We start from the raw sequence: 24170 nt of genomic DNA, 5'->3' as shown, positions 1-24170 counted from the left end.
GCAGCAAACTGAACCCAAAGCTCCACAGCTCGCGTTTGGAGTCAGCCTGTCCAAAGCACGTCAGCTGAGGAAGTGGATTGTCAGTATAATGTGCACGCCACCTAAAAAACAGTTCTAAAAGTTTCCCCCTTCCTATTAGGAAGACAAAGGACATTCGAAGGCAGCAGTATGATGCTTTTACACTAGTGTTGCTACTATGCAAATCCTGGTTTTGAAATTCCTGTCAGTAATTACACCGAGATTAAAAGCATCTACGGGTTGGTTGTAGTTATACTTAATCTATAAGTAATTAGCACGTAAGTGCTGTTTCAGAGGAGACAAATAATTGCTTTTTACCACAGATGAGATGGTTCATCAACATTAACCTCAAAAAGTGTTCCTAGATTGTCCTTTAACATACATCAGGGGTTCAGACACCTCTAAAATACAGCTTCCCACCCCAAAACCTCACCACAGCCTTAGTTGGAGGGCCTTGGCTAACACAGAGGTTGACTGTGTACTATGGGAGCAAAGCCTAAAGAAAATCTCCAGAATTGCTAACAAAAAAACCATTATAGCTTCCCATTCATCCTATTCACAGTTCAAACCTGCAGCAGGCGCAAGAAAAATGAAACAAAAAAAAAGTGCACATCACATCACTATTTTGGAGCCTCATTTCAGCTCCCAGGAAGGAGATCACACCAGTCCTGAAGGCATCACAGGACTTCCCACAGGCAAACACACACCCTCTGACAGCATCACATGGTGAGGAAATTGTTGAGGGATTTCAATGCTTTGTTTCTGCATTTATCCCTCAGCATGAAATGGGAAATCATGCTACAGCTTCTTATCAAAAAAAAAAAAAAAAAAAAATCAGACCCTGGGCATTTTGTCACTATCTGACAAATAATAAGGCAGACAATAGAAAATATATAAGGCTTAAGTGACATCTGTGCAGCTGTATCTGTAAGTCCACTGCACATAGGGCTATTGGCAGACAGAGGACAAACGGCTCTATCATGAAAATGTAGAATAACTGCAAAAGGAATAAATACTTTCATATTACCCTTAGCACAGAAGGAAATGGGCAACTGACAAAGAAGCTTAGATACCTACTTTTGCAGTCATTTTTGCCAGGAGTTCTTGCAAATCCATGATTCCTTGCACCAGACTTAAGAAATCGCTGCAGGTTGGACATGCTCAATAAAGGAAGAGTAAAAAGAAACAGAAAGGAAGAGAAGGAAAGACAATAACCCATAAATAACCAGCAGTATGTCAGAGTTATCTGAACACAAAATGCAATCTGTCTACACAGAATTTTTGCCTTCTGGAAGTCAGTGCATGCAAAAATGACAAGCCTGAAAATATTATTTGTAAATCAAAGATATAATTTGTATGAAAAACCAAAAATAGAGAGAATAAAGAAGTTGCTACTTACTGCGATTCAGATTAGGACACTGTGTTATGTATCCATTGGGTATAAAGATGACTTTCACATCCTGAATAACACCCTTTGTGAAAGAAGAGAGATCTGGTAATACAGATTGCAAGCATTCACTTTGATCTGCACAAGCTCCTTCACAAGTTATTTCTTAAGCGGGTACAAAAAAATTGACCAACTCACTCTTCTCATGAGGAAAATAACCGAGAGATGGACCCAACATAACTCCTCCTATCTTCTGCGTGTTTGGATATTAATTTTCATAAAGCACAGAAATAATACTGCTTTGTCTTTTGCAGTCACCAAATATATGCTGCTTAAATGTCTTAAATGGGATAAGACTGGTGAAAAAGCAGTGAAGTAATCTCCATTATTCAAGCCCGTGACACACTTTTCCAAAAGGCAGAAAGACAATGCTCCTTAGTGATTTAACCAAATAAGACTCTGAAATCAAATGTTATGAAAAGAGATGTAAGGAAGTGCAAGAGGTAAGTACGAGTCTGCACTTCAGTTATTTGGTTTAGTGCTGATTAGCCGACAAGCTTTGTATCTCATCAGGCAGTTCATGTAACCGTGCCACCAGAATTAAATCCTCTCTCTCCTGCAGACAGATGGAGAGATCCCCTGTGCAGAAGTGGCAGAGAACAGGGCTCCGAGGTCAGAGCCAGCGAGCACAGGGGTTACGAGGCCCAGAAACCAACAGGGCAGGACAGGAGAGAGGAAGGACCCAAAGATCCAGTGCTGGCTGCAGCCTCTGTTGTCCCTGATGGCAGCAGTGGATGTGAAGGGCTGCCCAATACCCCTGCACAGCTAGATCATCAAGAAACCTAGATCCCCCAAGTAGCCTAGAAAATGCTGAAGTTTGTGTTCATTCTTTTAAGCTTAGTACAAAGCTCTTGTTCCACCTTCAACTGTGTAACATACTCCACAAGAGCCACAAGCTTTAATAATGTCATGGTCAGTAAGGGAGAGGAGCAAGGGAAAACAAGGGACTCCTAGTGCTGCTATTTGCACTTTCCCTGCCTGGTAATCAGATGTTGTGACATGGCTCTACTTGCTCCCAGACACAAAGGAATTTCTTTCTTTTGTAAGGAAATTTATCATGGCAGCAGTTATTATCTAATTAAATCACTGATTTGTAAGACTATGTTTTAATTTCTGGTTAAACTTCAATACAGTGAATTTTGCAGACTGAGGACACAGTCGCTTGCTCAAAAAGTTGAACTCCATCCATAAATAAAATATAGGCCTCAGACAGCCCCTGAAGCCTGGCAAGTTCAGTAAGTAACATTTAACATTTATGTGTTCATTTGCTAAAACAGCACAAGGTAATCAGCAAGCACCTTCTTACGTTTCCTGCTTACTGTCTCATGATCAAATATTAAGTGAAAATATTAATAGACATAATCAGATAACACTGTCTTCCTGCAGAAGTATATACATTTATTAACCTTTTCATCTATGCAAATAATGAAACCATCATAATAATGAGAAGTAATACTGTCACTGGAAATGGAACATCCTGAAAGCCACTTTACATACTTTCTGCTAGCAGTCATCAGCGAGAAATTAGGTGAGGCACAAAAATATATTTCAGTGCTTAAGCCTCTCCAGTGAATAGCTCAGCCGAGAGTAAATGAGATTACAAAGTTTCACCAGACCACACTGCAGAGCTAACAAGACATCATCCAGAGAGAAGGGAGAAAATGTTCTCCTCAGCCTTCTTTTAAAATGTTTATATTGAATTTCAAATATGTTTGTTGCATCAGAGACCCATCGCTCAATTGTCTTTTGGACAGATTTGCATTTAAATACAACCAGAAGAGGAAGCACAATGATTTTTTTGTGTCTTAATTTCTGGCTACGTGAAAGCATGTTACCATGGAAAACTGTATGAACTTCAATTTCTCAGTATAGATGTCTCCTAAGCCTATAAACCCTCTGAAACAGAATTAATATTATCAGCTATAGAACTGAACCTTCAAACAGCAGAAATTTTGCTGATGTATCCTTTTAATAGAAAGAATTCATTTTAGGCAAGCACGTGTTACATCTGTAATTATTGTAAACGTGTGGACAAACTTGGACTATGCCTCCATCAGCACTAGGTCTAGCTTGCTGAGAGCCTTCTGTGGCCACAGACAGAGGAGAACTAGGCACACACAGCTCCTGAGGGAAGTCCAGGGCCCCATTTCACTTTGGCACTAGTTCTTCAGTCCACATTCCATGAAAGGACATCGTGATTTGGCCTTGACAGGGAGATACCAGTAGTCAAAATCTTCCCAGTCTTTCCCTTCCCAAGCAGGCATGACCTTTACATTATCTTTAAAGCATTTGGCTAACTACAACCAAAGCTTCAGTTCAGCATCAGGACTCAGGAGCTTGAAGAGCCTTCATTTGCGGAGGTTCTCCACTTCTGCATTTCCATCCCCCCCACTGCCCCGCACCCTCTCCAGCAGCTCCTTCGCCCAGAGAACACTTGCCCACGGCTGCACAGGCTGCCTCGGCCAGGGCTGGGGACGGGCTCCACACGGTGGCACTGGGAGATGTGCCCATAACCTGTGCCTAGGCAACACTACAACAGCACCACTAGGTCAGCACTGTCCTCTACACAGGGCACACGTGCCCCAGGCCAAGCACTTGAGCACTAAGGTCTTAAGTCTGTAGAACTTTGTCTGTCTGTCACCTTAGTCTGTAGAGCTCTGAGAGCAAAAGGGCTACAGGGGCCCAAGCATGCCCACGATAGCATGCAGTAACACCAGCACACTTCTCGAGCACCTGTATACAATCCCCAGACACAGCAGCAAGATCAATAGAGCCTGCTAGAGCAGATATGAAAATTACCATCTCTCGACAGGAATCACCTAGTCAGCAACATATTAATAAGCTCATTTCTCATTTCTGCAGCAGCTCTTTGGAGGGAGCCTTTGGGGGAAGGGCTTTCCCGAGCGATAAAATGAATTTTGCAGATAATTCTGATCCTGACAGCAATTGGATCCATCTTAGAGTGAGGGTTCCCTGGACGTCTGGTATCACCCTTCTTTCAGTTGCATTTCCTTTGTTTTCCTAATCTGATTATAATGGCATTCTCTAGCCCTAAAAGAGACCTTGGGTTTGGGCAAAGAACACAAAGAACCTGAGGAGTCAGCATGTATTTTTTGAAGGCAGTAATTCATGAGATTCCCTTCAGAGCAAACAGACGAAGCTATCTTAAGCCTGCTCTGCATTTGCTCCTGCCACTGCTGTGCAAAAACCATTTCATCTTGTCTGAACTCCAAATGCTTGGTCATAGCAGGTAAGTTGCCACTAGTATGAGATGAAGTTGCCTCTCACAACTAACAACTCCCCCTTGATTATGCCACAGAGCACTTCATTCCCCAGCAAGGCCACAGACACAGCAGGGTTACTTGTGGAATAATCACTGTAAGGATGGATATGGAACTGAACCATAAATCATAAAAATGGCAGCAACTGGCCACAGTGACTTATGAATACCCCCTCTTTCCCCCCTGAAGGACTATGATCCAGAATAGGCATAGAATATGGCCCAAAATGTGCTTTAATGCTATTCGCTTATGGAGAGACACAACAATTCATTAACTATCAAAGTAAGAGCATTTTTGGAACAGTGAAGATGATACCCAGAACAATATCCAGTGCTTTCTGTTACATACATTATCCTGACTTCAACACACATACAAAAATGTTAATTCTTTTTTAATGCTCTTATTTCCCTGTAGATCTCTGTTTACACTAAGGAAAAATAGATCTATTTTTTTTATATGCTAAAACAGTGAAACAAATTGCTCTGAAAACGAAAGGGAGGTCCTGCTGAGCATGTAAATATATGGAAAGAGATGTGCACTCTTTATAAACTGGCAAAATCCCAAGTTTTTGCAATGAGTAACATAAAAAAAAAGCAAGATTCTGAGACTCTCGAACAGGATTAAAAAAATACAACCAATTATATTTCTGCCCTGAAGAAAGTTAGTAAGATATTCAAGCATGCATAAAGCAAAGTAAGGCACTTGTCGGCTTTCATTATGATCAATAAAAACTGTCAGCTCATTAGCATATCATTAGCTACCCTGCTGTTTCCAAAGCGTTAACGCACAGAAATATTAATTTACAAACATATAATATCCCAGAGTTGTGAGGCTCTTACTGCCTGCATAAAGTAAGAATTTAAGATGGGCGAATCTAATATAACTTCCTTTTCTTCCTATGTAGCTATAAACATATGTTTACCATCTGTGGAATTATGGGAAGCAGCTGAGGTAAAAAAACAACAGCTGTAGAATAAAATAATATTATCAATTTCACTTCACAGTGACAGCTCAGCTGCTGGAGGATGAAATGTACTCTGGGTTCAGAGCAACTCTCTGACCATAATTTAAGTTAAAAGTTAGCTTCTACCTGTTTCACTATTAAAATTGTTAGTGGCTATGCTTAAATAATTTTTGCATAAAATAATTGCCCTAGCTTGTTGAAAAATAGAAACTTCGAGGAGAGATCCTCAGAAAAACAGCAACTTGTAAAGTTGCCTTCTGAACTGACAGCTTCAAAGGGAAACTGAGTGGGTGGTAAATCACCTTGGCAACAAATCCATGCCAACAGGGAGGACAGGCAGCTTGGCCCATCACTGCACTGAAGATTCCTTCACTGATAAACACTCACACTGTGCCTTGTTAGCCATAACTGCCAGAAATACCAGAAACTTTTCCATAGCTTGCTTACAAATGAACTTTCAGGTGAAGGGAACGGTTTTCATTTGTTGGTGGATTTTTTTTTGGTTGGTTGCTTCAGCAACTTAGCCTCAACCAGAAAACCACAGAGGGCAAAAAAGCTGAAAGAAAACATATAGGAGAGGGCCTTTGAAGTTGTAGGTTATTTATCTGTCCTCTGCAATTTTGGAAATATATTGTCATTAACTGAAACTGGAATATGCTGCCATTGCTTGAATTCCTTCTGAGAAGCTCCTCATGCCCATACTGGCTACTCAGAGATGACATCTCAGGGAGCCTCGTGGAAACAGACAGGCTTTCCAGCTAGAAAGTAGGAGCAGCCCACGTCCTGCCAGCTAGCCAGCCTTTCAGCCTGGGCTCTGTGGAAGCCCAAGGACAAAGAAGCTCACAAACAAAAATTGGTGACCCACTATTAGCTGTCAGTTGAGACACAGTGACACACTTAGTTAAGAAAAACAGAAAGAATGGAAGGTACTCAAAGAACAGAAAAATCTACTGTTTTGCAGCAAGGCAAAAGCACTGCGTGCAATAGGTGGTATCTGCCAAAGCTGGAAGGATCACGGGCCAGAAGACCTTCCCTGCTCTACAAGTTAATGCTGACAGGGGCAGAGTCACCTGAGCAGCAGAAGGGTCAGAGTATTCTGCATGTGAAATTGAGGAAGAAACAGCCACCAAGAGTGATTCAGACCACCACAGTCTGGCCAGGAGACAACAGCAAAGCTGTTGTTTTATGAAGGTGTAAAGATGAAAGCCAAGAATAGATTCTGACACTGCCTACACAGCCTCATTCTGTCCCCTGGAGTGCCAAGGCACAGCACAGCAGGTGGGTGAAACCTAAAGTAAGGAAACCAAACACAACTCCCAAATACTGAGCACTGCAGTCAGTGACTATGATATTCTGCCTTGCAGGAAGAGACTCTTTTCTCCAAGTGTAGGATCTGCCTCAAAACCCAAGTCCACAGTTCCTGCTAAAATTCATGCAAAAGAGATTTCAGGAGTGTAAGACAACTAATCAGAAATATCATGTTGACTAATATTGATTTCCTTCTTCATGTGCCACTTCTTATCTGCTTACCTTGAAGAAACCATGCTTCCTGTTTCTCTGTCCAAGCCATAAATTGCTTTCAGGTGTCAAATTCGTTTCTGGGGGGTCAATGATGCGTTCATAAATCCTGCAGAGGGAATATATTGCCATTACTTGAATCTGCTTTTTCCTCTGAAAAGTTCCCAGAAGTCAGTTTCCATCCCAAAAGATGGAAAGTAGAATAAAAAAAAAAAAATTCATTAAACATGATACTTATTATTTACAGTTATGAAGGTATATTACAACTTGAAAAGCAAAAAAGAACAAACAGGAAAAAAAGACTCTTAAAATCACTAAAATATGAAGTCTGCATAAAACTGAAGCTCCCCTTGTGCAACTGCAGCACTAGGCTCAAGAAACACAATGCCAGAAGACACCATAGAAGGGAAAAATACTGAAAAAGGGCCATCCTGGCCTAGGGGTGTCCTTCAAACTCAACCACCCATTCTAGAGAAAAAGTGCAGCCACTCACAAGATCCAACCAGAGAAACAACCCTTTGGGAATTTCCAACAGGTTAGAATTTTGAACAGACTTCACAAAGAACCTTTATTCCAGATCTGCTGCCTTGGCCTTTTTGTATGTTTCTGGGTTTCATCCTTGCTCCCAGACCTTTTGTTTTACCCACTTCTCCTCTGCTTGCTGCTCGCAGTGACTTCACCTGGCTGGGCTGCCCACGTGCGCAGCCCCCAGGGCACACCCAGCTTGCCCCTGTCACCAGCACAGGCCTGGTACAGACTGGGACCTCTTTGGGGGTGTGTGGTACCTAGCACTACAGGGACAGCTTCCTGCTTATTCTTCAAGAACTAGAAATAACACCAACAAGAAATAACAATGACACTAAGTAAGATGAAGTCCATAAGCAAACTTTATGTACTGCATAAACTTGCACATGAGTGCAGTAATCTACATACCAAATTCCTAAAATTAATGCATGAAAAATTGCTGTAAGACAGCATTTTTCAATTCACTAAAGTAACTATCTGGAGTTTTTAAAAGGCTTTGCTTGGATTTTTTCTTTCTTTATTTTCAGGAAAGCTGTAATGAAGTTTCCACACCAGCTTTTTCAGGAACTCAGACCACTACAAAAATGATATTATCATTTTGGAATATGAAAAATTCAAGACCAAAGTTACACAGACCCTGGATTCTCAATATTGTCATAATGGTGGGAGCTAAGAACTTACTGCTTCATAACAAAACCAGCATGCTTAATGAGGATCATGGAGAAGATGATGAAATAGATTTCCATTACTACCCAGCTCACAGGGAGTAGGTATTGCTGTGTAATCACACCAGCATGACAGTCAACAGAGAAGACTCTGAATGTGTCAAGATCTGTGCTTAAAAGGGGTGAAATTATCTGTATGTTTAAAAGGAGTGAAATTATTTTTCTTCTTTCTTTAAAGTTATGGCTTTAAAATGAACATGAAAAATGAACACCAAAGAAAAATACAAGTCAATCATCACAACTCATTGCACCTTTATCTCCCCATTCACACTCCTGAGTGTTTCTAGCACAGGCTTGCCAAGTATAACCTTTGATTTTCCTGTTGGACATGGATACACGTATGGGGTTTGCATGGCAAGGTTTTGGTAGCAGCAGGGGCTACAAGGGTGGCTTCTGTGAGAACTCTGAAGACACCAAGGTCAGTAAAGAAGGACGAGAAGAACGTGCTCCAGGCTCCAGAGCCTCACCATGGTCTTCACCACGGTCTGTAGGGGAATCTCTGTCAGATAGTGAAGAACAATTCAGAGACTGCCCCTGCAGCAGATCTCCACGTGCAGCCCATGGTGGATCCATCCGAATGAGGCATGGGCCACATGGAGAGCTTGTGATAGAGCAGGCTCTTGGCAGGACCTGTGGACCCAAGGAGAGAGAGAAAACCCCGCTGGAGCAGGCCTGCTGCCGGGACTTGTGACTCTGATGGAAACCCCACACTGGAGCTGGCTGTTCCTGAAGGACCACATCCTGTGGAAGGGACCCCCAGTGCAGCAGTCTGTGAAGAACTGCAGCCCATGGGAAAGACTCACATTGGTGAAGTTCCTGGAGGACTGTCTCCTGTGGGAGAGACTCCACACTGCAGCAGGGCAAGGGTGCAAGGAGGAAAGAGCAGCAGAGACAATATGTGATGAACTGATCTCAACCACCATCTCCCACGCCCCTGCACCACTCAGGGGAAGGAGGTATAGAAACTGGGAGCAAATTTAAGCCCAGGAAGAAGTGAGGGATGGAGGGAAGGTTTTTTAAGTTTTTGTTTCATTTCTCATTACCCTACTTGGATTGGTAATAAATTATTTTCCCCAAGTCGAGTCTGTTTTACCCATGATGGTAATTGCTGAGTGATCTCTCCCTGTAGAAGTCTTTCATTGCATTTTCTCTCCCCTGTCCAGTTGAGGAGTGAGAGAGTGGCTTTGGTGAACACCTCATGTTTAGCCAAGGTCAAACCCACCATACCACATTACTGGAAAATTCATACACTTGCAGAAGCCTAGAATAAGCTCCCAGTATTAAAGAACTTCAAGAAAATTCTGTAAAGGTTTTTATGCCAAAATACAAAGAGTCATATTCCACTTACTTCTGCTTATCCAAAGAAGGAAACCATTTTTCAAAACCAAATGGAAGTAATCTAAAAAACTAGAAGCAAGCTTCTTATTTTCTTAAAAAGGAGCAACAAAAATATCAAACCTAAGAACAAAATACTTATATGAAAATTCCAACTTAAGAATCGGAGTACATGAGTCAGAAGACGACTTCTAATACTCATGATTTTATTGCTCAAGTTTATTATAATTATCATCAGCCCTAATTCATCACATTTCATCAACATGATACATTCAAAGCTCTGGGAAATTTCTGCCTCCACTAGTTAATTACTTCTTACTATGTATAAAATTACCATGCTGAGCTGTTTTCCTTGTTCAAACAGCAAAACAAGATGATATTCTTTTAAAACACATCTTGAGAATTATAGGAACTTTGCATTTACTGTCTCTATCAGCATTTTAAAGTGTAAGTAGAAGCCTTCTGCTATACCTCATGCAAAATTGAAGATCTACTCAAATGCAAAACTGCTGAAAAATGCCAAATGAGGAACAAAGAATCGACATGCTTCTTGAGAAAGCAAATCACTGAATTGCACTATCATAGTAGGAATTTCTCTTTGGATATGTAACACATCGTTATTCATGACTTAGGGTAATAATATCCTCACCAGAAAAAAAATCTTATCTTGTAAAAAGACTAGTCAATATTCCATAAAGAACTCCAGTTCTGCTAACAAATAAAATCCCAATGCTGACCAGGTTCAACAAGACTGTTTCTTGAGGATTATTTGATATTTATTCACCTGGCCTAGTTAAAGTTTATAAAGGGACTCTACAGCATCTGCCTGTAATCACATATATAAAAAAAAAAAAAAAAAAAAACCACACACACACCTAACTGATGTTATTTTATGACAGTTCAACAACAGCAAGGAAGACAAACTAGAGCAGGCTAAAGTGCCTGATCTCATCTTTTCTGACAATTTAACAAAGACTTTCAACGCATGCAGAAAAGGCTGTAGCACCCTTCCCTCCAGAGCCTCTTCAAAAACTGCCATTCATACAACACATGCTCTGGGTTCCCCACATTCCTCACTGCTTGACTCCGATTCAATATCTGAGGCAGGCATTTACCTTAAATTAAGGGATTCATTAAAGGTCATTTTGTGCTTTATTCCACATATAAGAGACTGGTTGGTTTTATTCTCTGTAGATCTGCCCATGGAGTAACAGGCTTAGGATGGAAGAGAAGGCATGAGATGTGTATCAGTCCTTGCTGAGCTTCATGTGTAAAAAGATGTTTTGGTCGACACTATTTGGTCTGAGAACAATGTGTGCTTACTTTATTACTGTGTGCTGTTAAACATCAGCAAAAGAGCCCCAGCAAGCATTGACACAGCTTATTGCTACCTGAATAATCCTCTCTATGCTCTTGAGACAGGAAAAGGTCAAAAAGTCCATCTGAATTTGTAAGTCACAAACCAAGCAAAAAAAATGGAACCACAAGGAACATAGTTCACCATATAATATTTCTCTAATGAAGAATTAAGACCTTAAAATTAAAAAGAGCAGAGCCCTGGAACTCCTGACAAAAAGGGAGAACAACGCAAAAAAAAAAATCCAAGGGACTTTTCCAGCAAGACTGAAAGCTGCCATGCAATACTGAGACAGTTACAACAAACTGGAACTATAATCAATCAAGGATAATAAAGATGAAAACAAACATTTTCAACCATCAGTGAACAGGGTTCACCACCTGACTGCCAGCAGAGCTGACTGATGTGCAGCTGGAGTAAAGCCAGGAACTGGGCATCTCTCCTGGCCACCAAGTTCTCATTTTAAGCCACAAGAACATCATAAGCAGTGCAGCATTCCTAGAGCAGGTTTCTGAGGAGAGAGACTTCATGGGTACTGAAGACAACCTGTCCATACAAAATGATTAAGGTGGTACTTGCATAAGTAGTTGGGAATCTGGTTTCACCCAGACACATACAAATATCAAATATTATTGATTATTCATGTGATTATTTTTTAGGAGTTTTCAGCAATTCTACACTTGGACAAACCCATAAAGCATGAAAATTTTGTAACTTATCTCAAAGTGTAATGAGAAAACTACTTAAAGGTTAAATTCTCTTAGAACTATTGCTTGTAAAGTGGGAAAAACACTTGCTCTGCTTCACCTTCCTGTATTGGGGAAAAAAAAAAAAAAAAAAAAAAACACACCATAAAAAAAGTGCTTTTCAGGCTGAAAAACTATTGTTGCTGAACAGACACTGAAGGATCCTTTTTCTTCACAGCTACATAAAGCTTCCACACCATTCTCCTTCCCTTGCTTGATTTTCTGGGCTGAAGCACGTAACCTTCTATGGCTTTATCCACACTTGACCAATACTTTGTATTTGGCATATCAATAGCTAAATTATATCTGCTAGGCTTCCAGTTTATGAAGTGCTGGTCTAGAGCTCCTCAGAGATCAGTTTCCAATATACTTGGCTTTGATGCCCACACAGAGAAATGTGCAACACACTTGATGAGAACAGGAATCCTTAGAAGGAGGACTCCAGGAACTGTGGTCTCCATAATTACTGCAGACTGAATAGCCCCTCCAGTATGAGGAGACTCAGGTCTCTAGGTTAATGGAAGCTCTACCCCATACTTCAGACTTTCAGATTTATGACTACTGCATTCACTTTCCAAGGGAAAGCCTGATGTGCCCCTACTTTATGCTGACATATTTCAAAGAAGCTAAACTATAAACCTGGAGCAATGCAAGCACGAACCGATCCTTCTTTCTGGAAATGCTCATGCTCAGAATACATTCACTGACCACCAAGCCATTTAGCTAAACATAATAAAAACCACCTCACCTCTTAATTGCCAAAGACCTATGATATCCTTGTGCTTGAAGTCTATCTCCCTACCCTATCCACACATTTTGATTTATTAAGCATTCTTATGCAATCCTCAGAAACACCTTTTTCAAGGGCACATTCCAAACAGGCGGCTGTGACATAATGAATAAAATATACAGAACACAGAAAGTCTGTAAAATAATCAGTGGATTGCTGAAAGGAAGCATATCTAAAATATTTGCATGCAAAGACACATTGACATATCTTTGCACGCGTAGATGAAGAACCTCCCTAGAAATCAAGTTCTGTTGGACAAGGAGACAATTCCATGCACTCCATCTAAAATTATTTTTGTCATCTTTATAACGCTCTGATAAAAGAGGGAAATATCTTCAATTTACAAGTGTGCAAACTGAAACACAGAAAGACTAACTCATCAACTAAGATCAAAAGATGGAGTCAGGGTGAGGCATTGCCTGAGATCCAAGCCATTAGACTGCACACAGCTGAGGCCTAACTGCATCACACACTGGGTCACATTCCCTCAGGGGAAAACAGGACATGGAATTGTCTCCCACAGTGAAGAAGAGTTCTTACACTCAACTTCGACACTTAGACAGTATTTCCACTTTTGTGAAGCTGCAGCTCCGCTTCATACATACATTATTTGCCATGCCAGAAGCATTTTGGAAATAGCTGAAATATTCAGCAGAACATGGAAATAAACTTTGTGTCTGTTTGCATTAGAATACATCAGCCAACAAGAACCGATCAGAAGACGCAACTGCCTAAAATTCTGAATAATAGACTACAAATCCAACAGTGACTACCAAGTAACACACCTAACTACAACATTTCTGAACACCTTCAGGTCTGTAACATATGTAGGTTCCTCAAATAGGAACGTGCCTTCTCAGTTGGTGGGCTAGATATGAACCAGAGAGATTTATTTCATTAGTAGTACAATTTAGAAACAAATAGCTGCAGTCTAAATATTCTTGTGGGTGAGGCATAGCAGGAACCAACCTCCTTTCTCAGTCCCTGGTCTCTATTAATCCAAGAAGAGGCTATTTTGCTCCTGATACGGTTGCCACACTTATTCTGTCCAAGCTATAAATTTCCATGTAGTGACCAGGTGTTGATTCATCACATCCAACTTTAGATATCTCAAAAGTTTACACCTACAGTGGAGCTAGTCCTCTCGACTCACTCATCATTTAATGACAAGACATAAGTGTTTCTAGGGGGTGATTCATCATACAGTGAATGAATCACTCTGAAGGCCCCTCCAATGACTGCACATGAGCCCTTGCTGGCATCAGGGTGAATCATCAAAATAGATTTTTGCAATCTAAAACCTGATCCTCAAAACAGACATTCTCTTGCAACCATTTGTTGCCTCTATACACTCATCTGGATTCTCAGATCCTTGAGATTAACTGAAGGGTCTGAATAAGTCCCACAAAATACCACACTGTTCCTGGCACAGTTTTTGAGTATCTCAACTTCTAACAGGACGGCAGAGCAGAGAGGGGAGTTCCCCCATGTTTCTCATGAGTCTGTCTCCCAATGTAATTTCCAGTGGCACTGACCACTCTGACCATTGTTACCATCTCCAGCTGCAGCTGCAAAATTCAGTACATCTGAAATAACAAATGCCAGGCCTCCTAACACTGACCATTGCATAAAAATAACCAGCTGCTCCAAAAAGTTTGTCCTACATGGTTTTTGAATCTCAGCTGCATAAACAAACGAATGATTGTATCAGTCTCTAGCTTTAGAATACAATGTTGGCATTTTCCTTTATTTCTATTCTTCCAAATGGATTACAAAGTGATTTTAAAAAGAAGTACCAGGATATCTTTACACATTTCTCTTTCAACCCATTTTCTACATCCTTCCCAATAAAAATGTGTCAATACCAACGCAATTGGATTTTCTTGATAGTGTTTACAGATAGGATGCATTATTTGACATGCATTCAGTTCTGGAGCAACTTTAACTGAATTATTCATTCAGTTTCCAATGTTCTGTTTCAGAAAAATAATCTTCCTGAGGAAAATTTTGATTTTTCATGCTATCTTCTCTGTCATAGTACTGGAGTTCACAATCACCTAAGAGAGGAAAGTAATTTAGATTAAAATCTCAGGTTTTGAGGGAAGCCTTTTGTTATTAAGTTTTGAATATACAATAGTAACTGCCAACTATTTAATCAAAAGTTATTGTTCAACTCTGGAAGTAAAAATAGGTGTTGTCCAGCAAGGGTATATGTTAGGTAAAAGATTCAGAAGTGCACACTGAGTATTTAAGTTCTCTTCAAACTCTGTCACCCAAATGATTTCACTGATTTTCCTGTACAGTCACAGAGAAAGTCGATGTACTCTGCTTTTCAGTTAAATTATTCCAACTACAAACCAAAATTTAAAAATAAAAATGTATGCAAATAAAATTCTATAAGTAATCTTTGTTTTTAATTTTAGAGAAAGACAAATTAACTTTGAAGACCTTCTAACAAACAGAAGGAAATTAAACAAACACAAGATGGTTAGAAGAACACATTTCACTTTCAGGTTTGGGGATTTATTCTCCACACAAATTGAATAAGGATAAATTCACAGATGTATTATCTGCCTGTGTGGGGCTTTCTTTATAAAACAAATTAGGCTTTTCAGTTTTCTACAAATGTATCAATGAATTTTAGCAGTATTTCTTGGGCATTAAACTAAAATAAATCATCGCTATTGATTCGAAGCAGAGCACTGGGCCCACTAAGAGATAGGACACTGGGCACATGAGGGGCAGGGATCTGCCTTCACCCCAGAGGACTACACCTCTATGTGTCTCTGTGGTATCTTCCATCTGGAAACCCCGAGGTGAATTCAAACACTTTTACAAACAAGGAAAACAGCATTAACTTTACTTTGCAAATGACAAGACAGACACAATTGGTTCCTGACAGTAACAGTGTTGAGAGAGTGTGTGCCCTCAGCTAACTGCCTGTCTACAAGGCTGTGGTGTTTACCCATCATCATATACAAACAGCACTCCTCAAAGAGCAAGAAACCCAGAAAACAGTTTGAGTCAGACTCCAGGCAGAAATAGAAATCTGGCCATTTGCTTAGCTTTTCAAGAGCTGTGAGGAAAAAAAAATTATGACAAACTATGAGGTCAACTTCATCTCACATGTGTAGTAAAGTGCAAAGTGCTCTGGATACACCATATGCACCATCCATAATTTTTCAGCCAGAAATACAGGATTTTTAGGATCAAGCCAGCTAGTTTGATATCCAAATAGTTATTGTACATTTCAACTTTGTCAATTGTACTGCTTTTGGCAAAGAGGGAGTTAATTTTGCTTTAAAGCAGCTCCTATGGCACTATGTTTTGGATTTGAGGCCAAAACAATGTTGATAGCACACCCACGTTTCAGCTAGTGCTGAGCAGTGCCTGCACAACACCAAGGGCTCTTCTGCTTCCTCAGAAAGTCCTATCAGTGAGCAGGCTGGGGGTGTGCAAGAGTCTGGGAGAGGACACAGCTGGGACAGCTGACCCCAGCTGACCAAAGGGATGTCCCATGGCTCATGACATCATGCTCAGAAATACAAGCCTGGGGAAAGGAGAAAGAGGTGGCGTGTTTGGAGTTACAGTACCAGTCTTCCCAAGTAAGAGCTGAGAGAGATAAAGCCTGGTTTTCTGGCAACAACTGCCAGCCAATGGGAAGTAATAAATAAATTCATTATTTTGCTTTATTTGTGCAAACAGCTTTTGCTTTACTCATTAAACTATCTTTATCTCAACTCACTTTTCCCCCACCTCGCTGTCTTCCTTCCAATTCTCTTCCTCATCACACTGTGGAGGCAGCAGCTCCAGCAATAAACCATGACAGCAACCTTCTCCTTTTAACAGAGTTCCTGATAGTCCATTTTGTCCTGATAAACCTGAGGTAAACAGTATGTGGTTCTTGGTCCTGGCATTGCCAATAAAACCTGCACATAATCCACAGGTAGCAGAAGCACAAGAGGAATGTACTTGTTACTGTTTCTGGGGAGATGTATATCCAGCCTGCCTGGCTACAGCAGTGCTTAAGGTAGTGTCTGGGTCAAAAGAACTCCTTTCTAGTGCTGAGGGAGATGTCATGTGTATATACAGCCTTTTCTTACAGAACTTAACATCCACAACTCTTAGAAACTAAAGGTAAATACCTACATTAACATTAAACATCCCAATATAGAGTTGAGAGCCACATAGCTCAAATACTGCTTCTCAGATAAATACCTGACTCACCAAAGGTGTTTCGGAATCTTTTTACCACTTGTGAACAATTACCACTACCCAAATACCAGAGCATAAAATGTGCAGCAGTAGGGTTTTTCATGATACACACAAGTATCCACTACAGACCACTTATAAATGAAGGCAGCACTAAAACCCACATGGTCACTAAACGACACCCTCTAACCTCAAGCAAGCTTTGAATCATGTTCTAAACCAGAATATTGAATAAAGCAAACTTTTCACAGGTGTCACAGGAAAGCTGAAAGCACAGCACACTCGTTTGTTAACATACCAAACACCACACCAAAAGCCCATCTCAGATGAACCAAATGCTCAGAGTACATCCCAGATGCCAAATATCAGTAAATCAAGACTAAGCAATTAAAAACAGATTCTAGGAATAAGAGAGGAATTAATTCAATGGGTTCTTCCAAGATCTAAGAGGAAAAGCTCTTCTCCCACAAATTGAACAAGAAGCCCTTGGAGCAAGATGGCTACGGGATTTTTAAAAAAAACTTATTCAAATATCTATGAAACAAGTAGTAAACAACTAAGCCTATCTTACATCAAAAAGCAAGAGGGTAAAAAAATGCATCATAAAAAAGGTACAAAGCAGCTCTGGTACTTCAAGTATTGCAGCAAAATTAACCTCAAAATAAAATTTAGCAGGACAAAGAGGAAAAACCATGGTTACATTGGTTATGGTATCTCCATTTTGCCAAGGAAGACAAAAATAAATCAAAGATTACTGTTGGTGTTTGCCACAGGTATTTGCTGAGTGAGAACTAGTAGTGCTGAAACTTCACTTCCATTGCATCTACGTGCATCATACAGGGACACACTGATCCCTGGCCAAGAGCTGTAGCACACAGGTCTTCCTAGCTGGCAGTTACCTGGCGCACACTACACTTGCAGCTGAGAAACAGCCCTTCTCCACAAAACACAGCCAGCCTTCTGCTTTTCTGTCTCATGCTGCTCTCAACCTTAAAGTTGCTTTACCTCATACAGTTAAACAGATGCAACTGCAAGAAGAATCAGGCTTCTGACTCCAACTCCTCTCTGCCTGCTACAAAAAAATAAATGGAAAAGGAAGGCAGTCACAACCAGCCTTTCTACTGAAGAGCTTCTTTCCCCCCTTCCAAAAAATCATCTGCTGAGAGGTTAATTGCCCTACAGTGTATCTTGTCACAGGATCATCTCATCAAGGGGTTCGAGTCATCACTAAATTATTTGTGTATAATCATGAAATAAATCTCATCCATATTCCAGAGCCCATTTCCTTCTGTGACTGCAGAGGCAGGCTGAGGACCACAGGCTTTGCTTGTTAACACCCTGCCTTTCTGCCACACTCCCACCAGAGCATCCATTAGAGTTGTCTCTGCACTGTGCAGTGGCACTGGGCTGTCCCCAGAGCTGCCACTCCTCCCCATTAGCCACTGTCTCTAAAGCCCCACGGAGGGCCAGCTCATTCCATGTCCCTCAGTTCCTACTGCAGGTTCACTGGATAACCCACAGCCCATTTCCCCGTGGTATTTTTCAGCTGCCCGTTTTAGCCTTGGTGGTTTGAAAGATGGCATTGCACTCACTCCATAATAACTAATTGGCCATGACTGAGGAGGTGTATGAAACATACAGTAAACATAGAACAAGCCATTATATTGGTTCTAAAATTAAGTTTTGATGGAAACTGCCAGGCAGACAGACAGAAAAGCACTCTCCAGGGACAGCACTCGGGTCTGGAGCTCATTTCTCACAACATCTGACACGCTCGGAAGGTGAAAGCACGGCTCGGCTGAAGTCAACCAGAGTTCTCAGTGCAGACTTCACTGGGGCCCCAATTTCACCCCAGGGATCCTTCAGTCAAGTTTAAAGTAAGTGGCTGGTGTGACACAGAAAGATTCAGCAAGGGCTGAAGAAGTCCTAGTTGCATTAGCAGACACAGAGCTTTCACTTCTGACATGCTGAAGGGACTGTCACTAAAATTGCAGCTCAATTAAGTAATGCAGCTTCCGCTGATTCTTTCATTACTGATTGGCCTCAGATATGAAAACAACTTATAGGACTGGAAATCACATGTTATCTTACTCCTGTGCTGAGGATCAAACTACCACCTTTCACCTTACTGCTCCTTTGATGTATCATTGCATTGGTAACAGATCACAACAATAGCTCTTCATCTCATGGAACTATTCAAACTAGAAGCAGTGACCAACATCTGACTGAAACAACCAACCTACCTAAACCAGAAACCACACCAACCATCTCACTCAACACTTACCTGTACAGGAATAAAGTACTTCCTCAACTCCTAGGAACATTTAATCTGCTGAAGTGCGAGTCTTTGCCACCCTCTCAGTTAGCACTTCTGCAGCTCTCACCCACAGAACAAGAGCCTCAGGTGTCCCTACACTCAGTACTGAGCCCACTTGACCCCCTCACATGCTGCAGGACCATCCAAACACACCAGAGGCCTGGACAGAGCTCTCCTACACTCAGCTTAAGTGTGCAAATACCCAAAGTGGCTCTGCATGACGTGTGAAGCGAGAGGACACTACACCACAGCTGCAGCACCAAGATTCATGTCACCACTTAACACCCCAGAGCCTTGCCAGCCACACTGGCAGCATTTCTAAGCCTTGACACCTTCTAGCTCTGAGCACCCCACATGCCACCAGCTCCCCACCTTGAAGGAACAAATGTGACTGCTATCGCACCACTCTTTGCCACTAGGAGTGTTAGGTCACTCTGGCACTAAGTGGTGCCATGATGGGGACTGTAAGGTTTTGGGCATTAATACAGGCAGCCAAACAGTCTCCACCCTCCTGCAGTCAGCTTGAGGATTTTGACAAGATTAGATTGCTAAAAATAATTACCTTTTGGGAATTATTGCTGCTCTATATAGTCAAAGAAAGACACCTCAAGTACTAAGCCACTTTATGAAACTCTGGGCTTGTTTCACAGATTTCAGCAGCCTCAGTCCTGTCTGCTCAGTTGCCCTCTCATACCTCACAGCACTCAGGTCTCAGATCATTTGGAATGACTCTGTATTATTTGCTATGTAGAGACTCAGGTCTCAGGTAAGCATCTAAATAGTTCAGAGGGGTTCTCACCTGCTCTTTGCAAAGCTGCAATGCTTTTACAGAAGTATTTAACTACAATTGCATTACTATTTTTCAATTAAGCTCCAGTACTACCCTATGTGACTTCCAGTTCTGAACTCCAGAGTTTAACCAACCACTTCAAATGGAAGAGTTCAGTGATGTTGTGGATCTCAGCTAAGCTGCCTGACTGAGGCAAGATAATTGTTTTTATCATCTGGAAGGAAAAAGACTCAAACCATTTGCTCTGTGTGGTTGGTTCTCAAATGACCATGATCAGCCCTCTGTTCATATGACTGCCATGAGCACTCCAAAAAATGAAACCAAGTAACAGGAGAGGCCCCCTGAAAAAATTCCACAGAAACCAATACCCAGATACATTTCAAACTACAGAGGATAAATTTGCAGACTATTCTTGCAAGTCACCATCCCAATTTACGGGTTTATTGTTTTGACATTAAAAAAAAAAAAAACGCCTAACTCTATATTGGACCAATGTAAAAAATATTTGTGAATGGAATAATGTACCTATTCACACACTTTGGGAAATGAATAAATCATTTGAGGCTCACCGGTCTTGGTTTAAGACTATTTCCTCTAACGTTACCCATTGTCTGTCTCTGACACACCCAGGGCATACAAATATGATGGATGCAAGATGTCAGTGGCAAAGCATAACACATTATTCCTGCCCAGTTGAAGTCATCAACCTGTCTATCAACATTTTCAATTTACTGGAAAGAACCACGAGTCTTCTGTTCTAAAAAAAAAAAAAAAAAGAAAATAGAAAAACACTGTTAACCTCACATTTAGCAGTTGTTGAGCTTTGTAGCTACCAAACTCTGGCTCCACAGGTCCCTAAAACTCAGAGGACTGCCACAAGGTCTATTCAAGACCCTGAACTGAAGCCCCAGGGGATGACTTCCACTCTTCAGTAACTGACATCAGCAGGACCTGAAAGAAGACCTGAAAGAAGGCAAAGCAGATGCCTGCTCCACCCTGAGCAGGACCTCTGCGGGGCCTCTGCTGCAGCACAGTGCGCCAGGCACTTGGACTGACTGTAAGTGGTCACTGCCTTCTGGGGTGGTCAAATGAGCTAAGGCAAGCACGGACAGGTACAGATTGCTACCAGTTGTCTTCTGTAGCACTTTTTCAGCACTTTTATAAATACTCTTGGCCTCTCTCAATCCTATCAATGTAGTATACAAAAGAAAAGTTCAACTGATTCATCTGGGGTGAAAAAAAATTTTCATCATAATTAGGAAGGGGGTTAAGATATAACATCACTGAGTCTTTGGTCACACCCATAATGCCATTCTGCTGCTGTGTTAGCCATTCAATGGCTATTAAAAAGCTTCTTTAAAAAAAAACCTCAAACAAAAACCCAAAACACCATCCAACAACTTTTCTCAAGTAAAGCTGAATGCATCCTGAATATTTCCTTCCAGCCTAACTACAACAGCTGTAACAATACAGGCCTGACAGCAGCTGACATGACATGCTAGATGGAGATCTCTGATGCTACAAAGTTTATAGCCTTTCTGTCAAACAAAAAGGGACAACTGGTAGGTGAAAATTAACTTCCAATCCATAGCACCACGGATCTGAAGTTGGGTGCATCCGTAATGCACAATTATAGCACTCTACCCAAGTAAACATCCCTCTGACAGCTCCTGCTACTGCTTAAAGAGCTAAGAAGCAATCTAGGTCACAAAATCGCATTCAAATGTTGAGAGTAAATTGCCTAGCTGCATAACACTACCACCACACCATCTCCTCTCGAGACAGAAACAGTGTTTTACAGTAAGTAAAGCATTGAATCCCTCTCCTAAATACGTCCCTTAACCTTATTTACATTTATTACATTTTAATTGAAGTCTTAGGACTTTGCTTAGGTAAGTTGAAAACTTCAGGTTAGCAGCCAGAATATCTTATAAGAACTCAGAGGTCTTGGATTCCCATATCTGGATTGTGTTGCTTTAATTTATTTATTTTTCCAATTAAAAAGTTCTCACTGCTCATGCATTTTTTATTCCCTAGTGCTCTGTTCTATCAGGAGAAACATAAAAGAAGCAGACAACATGTTTTTTTCATCTGGAGACTACTTCCTAGCCTGCTCCAGTTTTATAATCTATTCTCTTACGCTCTTACCAAACCCCTCCATCAAACAGCTATGAGTATCCCTCAAAACCACAGGCTGTATTCATAGCAAAAGGCACTCCAGCACATTTCTTCACTGGAAAGCATTCATTTTTTCAGCCAAGTGCCTTTCTTCCTTTTACATTTGCAGACAGCATTCAAGTAAAGGAATACCAATACTGTCTGAACAGGTGAGTACCTTGGTAGCAATATGGTTGGTGATAAATAAAACAGCAAAAGTGTAAAGCAAGCAGCTTTCAAGCTTACCTCCCCAGATGAATTAGACATACAGAGAACAATTCGGAATGTATATTTTCAAAATAAATTGTCAATAAACGCATTCTGATACAGAACCTACCACCTAGTAAACTGTAGGCCTCACGCTGTCCCCTCCCCCTGCCCACTAGGAACATCAGGTGTCGCTGTGTGCTGTGGCTGTCGCGGGCGGTGAGCATCGCAGTGCACACCCTGGTACCCCGGGCTACCTTACAGCCAACACAGCTGCCATTAACCCCTGGTGAAGACAAACACCAGCCCCTGGAGGCCTAAGACAGTCTCCTGGAGCTGCAAATCTCCAGACAACACAGGTATGAACAGCAGGATCCTTTACCTCTGAGCCCCTAAGAGGCCAAATCCAGGAAGGTGCATGACAGAGGTTTTTTCATTATATATCAACCCTTCAGTGCCATAGGTTATTTAAGGATCCTCTGGCAGTGACACAGTTGCTCTAGCTTCACCAGAAGACTCACCAGAAAGCCCCTGACAACTCCTTTTTCTCTAGAGTAGGGGAGCACAGGTCCCACACAAACAAGATTTGTTCCCTAGCAGTGGACCCAGCACTGGAGGTGCAGTGAAATTAAGGACAGCACACTGAATTTCCATGTTACTTTCAGCATGGGTCTCTCTTGTGCTTCAGTTCACATTTATAATGTAAACATTTTTCTAAGCTTTCAGAACTTATTAGCATGTTAAAAGCATATTAATAAGTAAACCCACAGCTTATTATGCCAGTTGTCTGAGGTGTATCCCTGGCTAGAGGTGACTGCTTAGGCCCAGCACCAAGGCTCTCCACTTCAGTGAGAACAGTCTAGTGACTCTCAACAGGTTTTCAGTCTGGACTCTAAAGTATCTCCCTGTGTCTGCTACTCCAACCTCCAGCATCAAACTCAGCTACAGTTCTCACTCCTCCTTCTTGAAGGAGCAAGTAAGATGCAGCAGGAGCTGATTTCAAAAGGACACGTACTAGGCAAATACCTCCTTTGGTAGGTTCGCCTCCTCCACCACATTACATGTCATTAGAACAGAGGCAATTACACTATTTTAAAGATTACTTCTAAAAGCACTAAAGGCTTTTACTAGTTCTCAAGTACTTTTCCCATACCTATCCCAGTCTGAAAAACAAAGGCAACTTTCAATTGAATCCAAAAGACAATCAAGTACCAAATGTCAAAGCAATTTGATGAGAGTAATGTGGATGATAAAGAAGAATAAAAGTAGATTTGGTTATCTGTTTACAAATTAAAAATTTTATCTCCAATACTTTCTGATCTACTGCAGTTTATAGGGCTCAGACTAGTTTGGGGTATCAATACAAATCCTGTAGCAAAATGAGGTAGTGGCTGGATATTTTTCCCAAAGCAAACACTTGCAATGCACCCGCAGATGCAGGTTAACTTTAACACTGCACTCATGAGTCACTCACTCAGAACAGCCTTTCAAACTTGTAACATGTTACCATGGCCCTAAACAGGAGCAGCAATGCATTCATACAAACTTAACCTCATCTGTAAAGAAGCAATGTTGCAACCCTATTAAAGAAATCTCAAAGGAATCCAAGGGATTTTGTTGGTCAATTTTTTTTTCCTTTTTGCTTTACATTTATTTTTTCCAGGGGAAAGAGCTGTATGTAAAAAGCACACAACTTCTTTAACTAGATAGATACACTTGAAGCTAAATTCTTGTTCTGATGACACCGATTCTCTGCAGGAGGAGGGACAGTGAATCTACTG

The 24170-nt window shown here is 41.1% G+C and overlaps 1 protein-coding gene across 1 annotated transcript in view; it reads right to left on the bottom strand.

The window, feature by feature from the left end:
- Nucleotides 1-24170, bottom strand: part of LOC103769766 (protein kinase C-binding protein NELL1-like) — a gene marked incomplete at both ends in the record, with an annotated part of 130057 nt that overhangs the window by 103368 nt on the left and 2519 nt on the right. The window contains 3 exon segments of the mRNA XM_008937001.1: nucleotides 1096-1178; nucleotides 1418-1490; nucleotides 7241-7337. Of these exon segments, the coding sequence (XP_008935249.1) occupies nucleotides 1096-1178; nucleotides 1418-1490; nucleotides 7241-7337 (253 nt within the window).

The sequence above is a fragment of the Merops nubicus genome, unplaced genomic scaffold, assembly GCF_000691845.1.
Source record: "Merops nubicus isolate BGI_N331 unplaced genomic scaffold, ASM69184v1 scaffold10333, whole genome shotgun sequence".
NCBI classification, from domain to species: domain Eukaryota; kingdom Metazoa; phylum Chordata; class Aves; order Coraciiformes; family Meropidae; genus Merops; species Merops nubicus.
The sequence above is the reverse complement of the archived record's forward strand: the minus strand, read 5'-3'. Positions and strand labels throughout refer to the sequence as shown.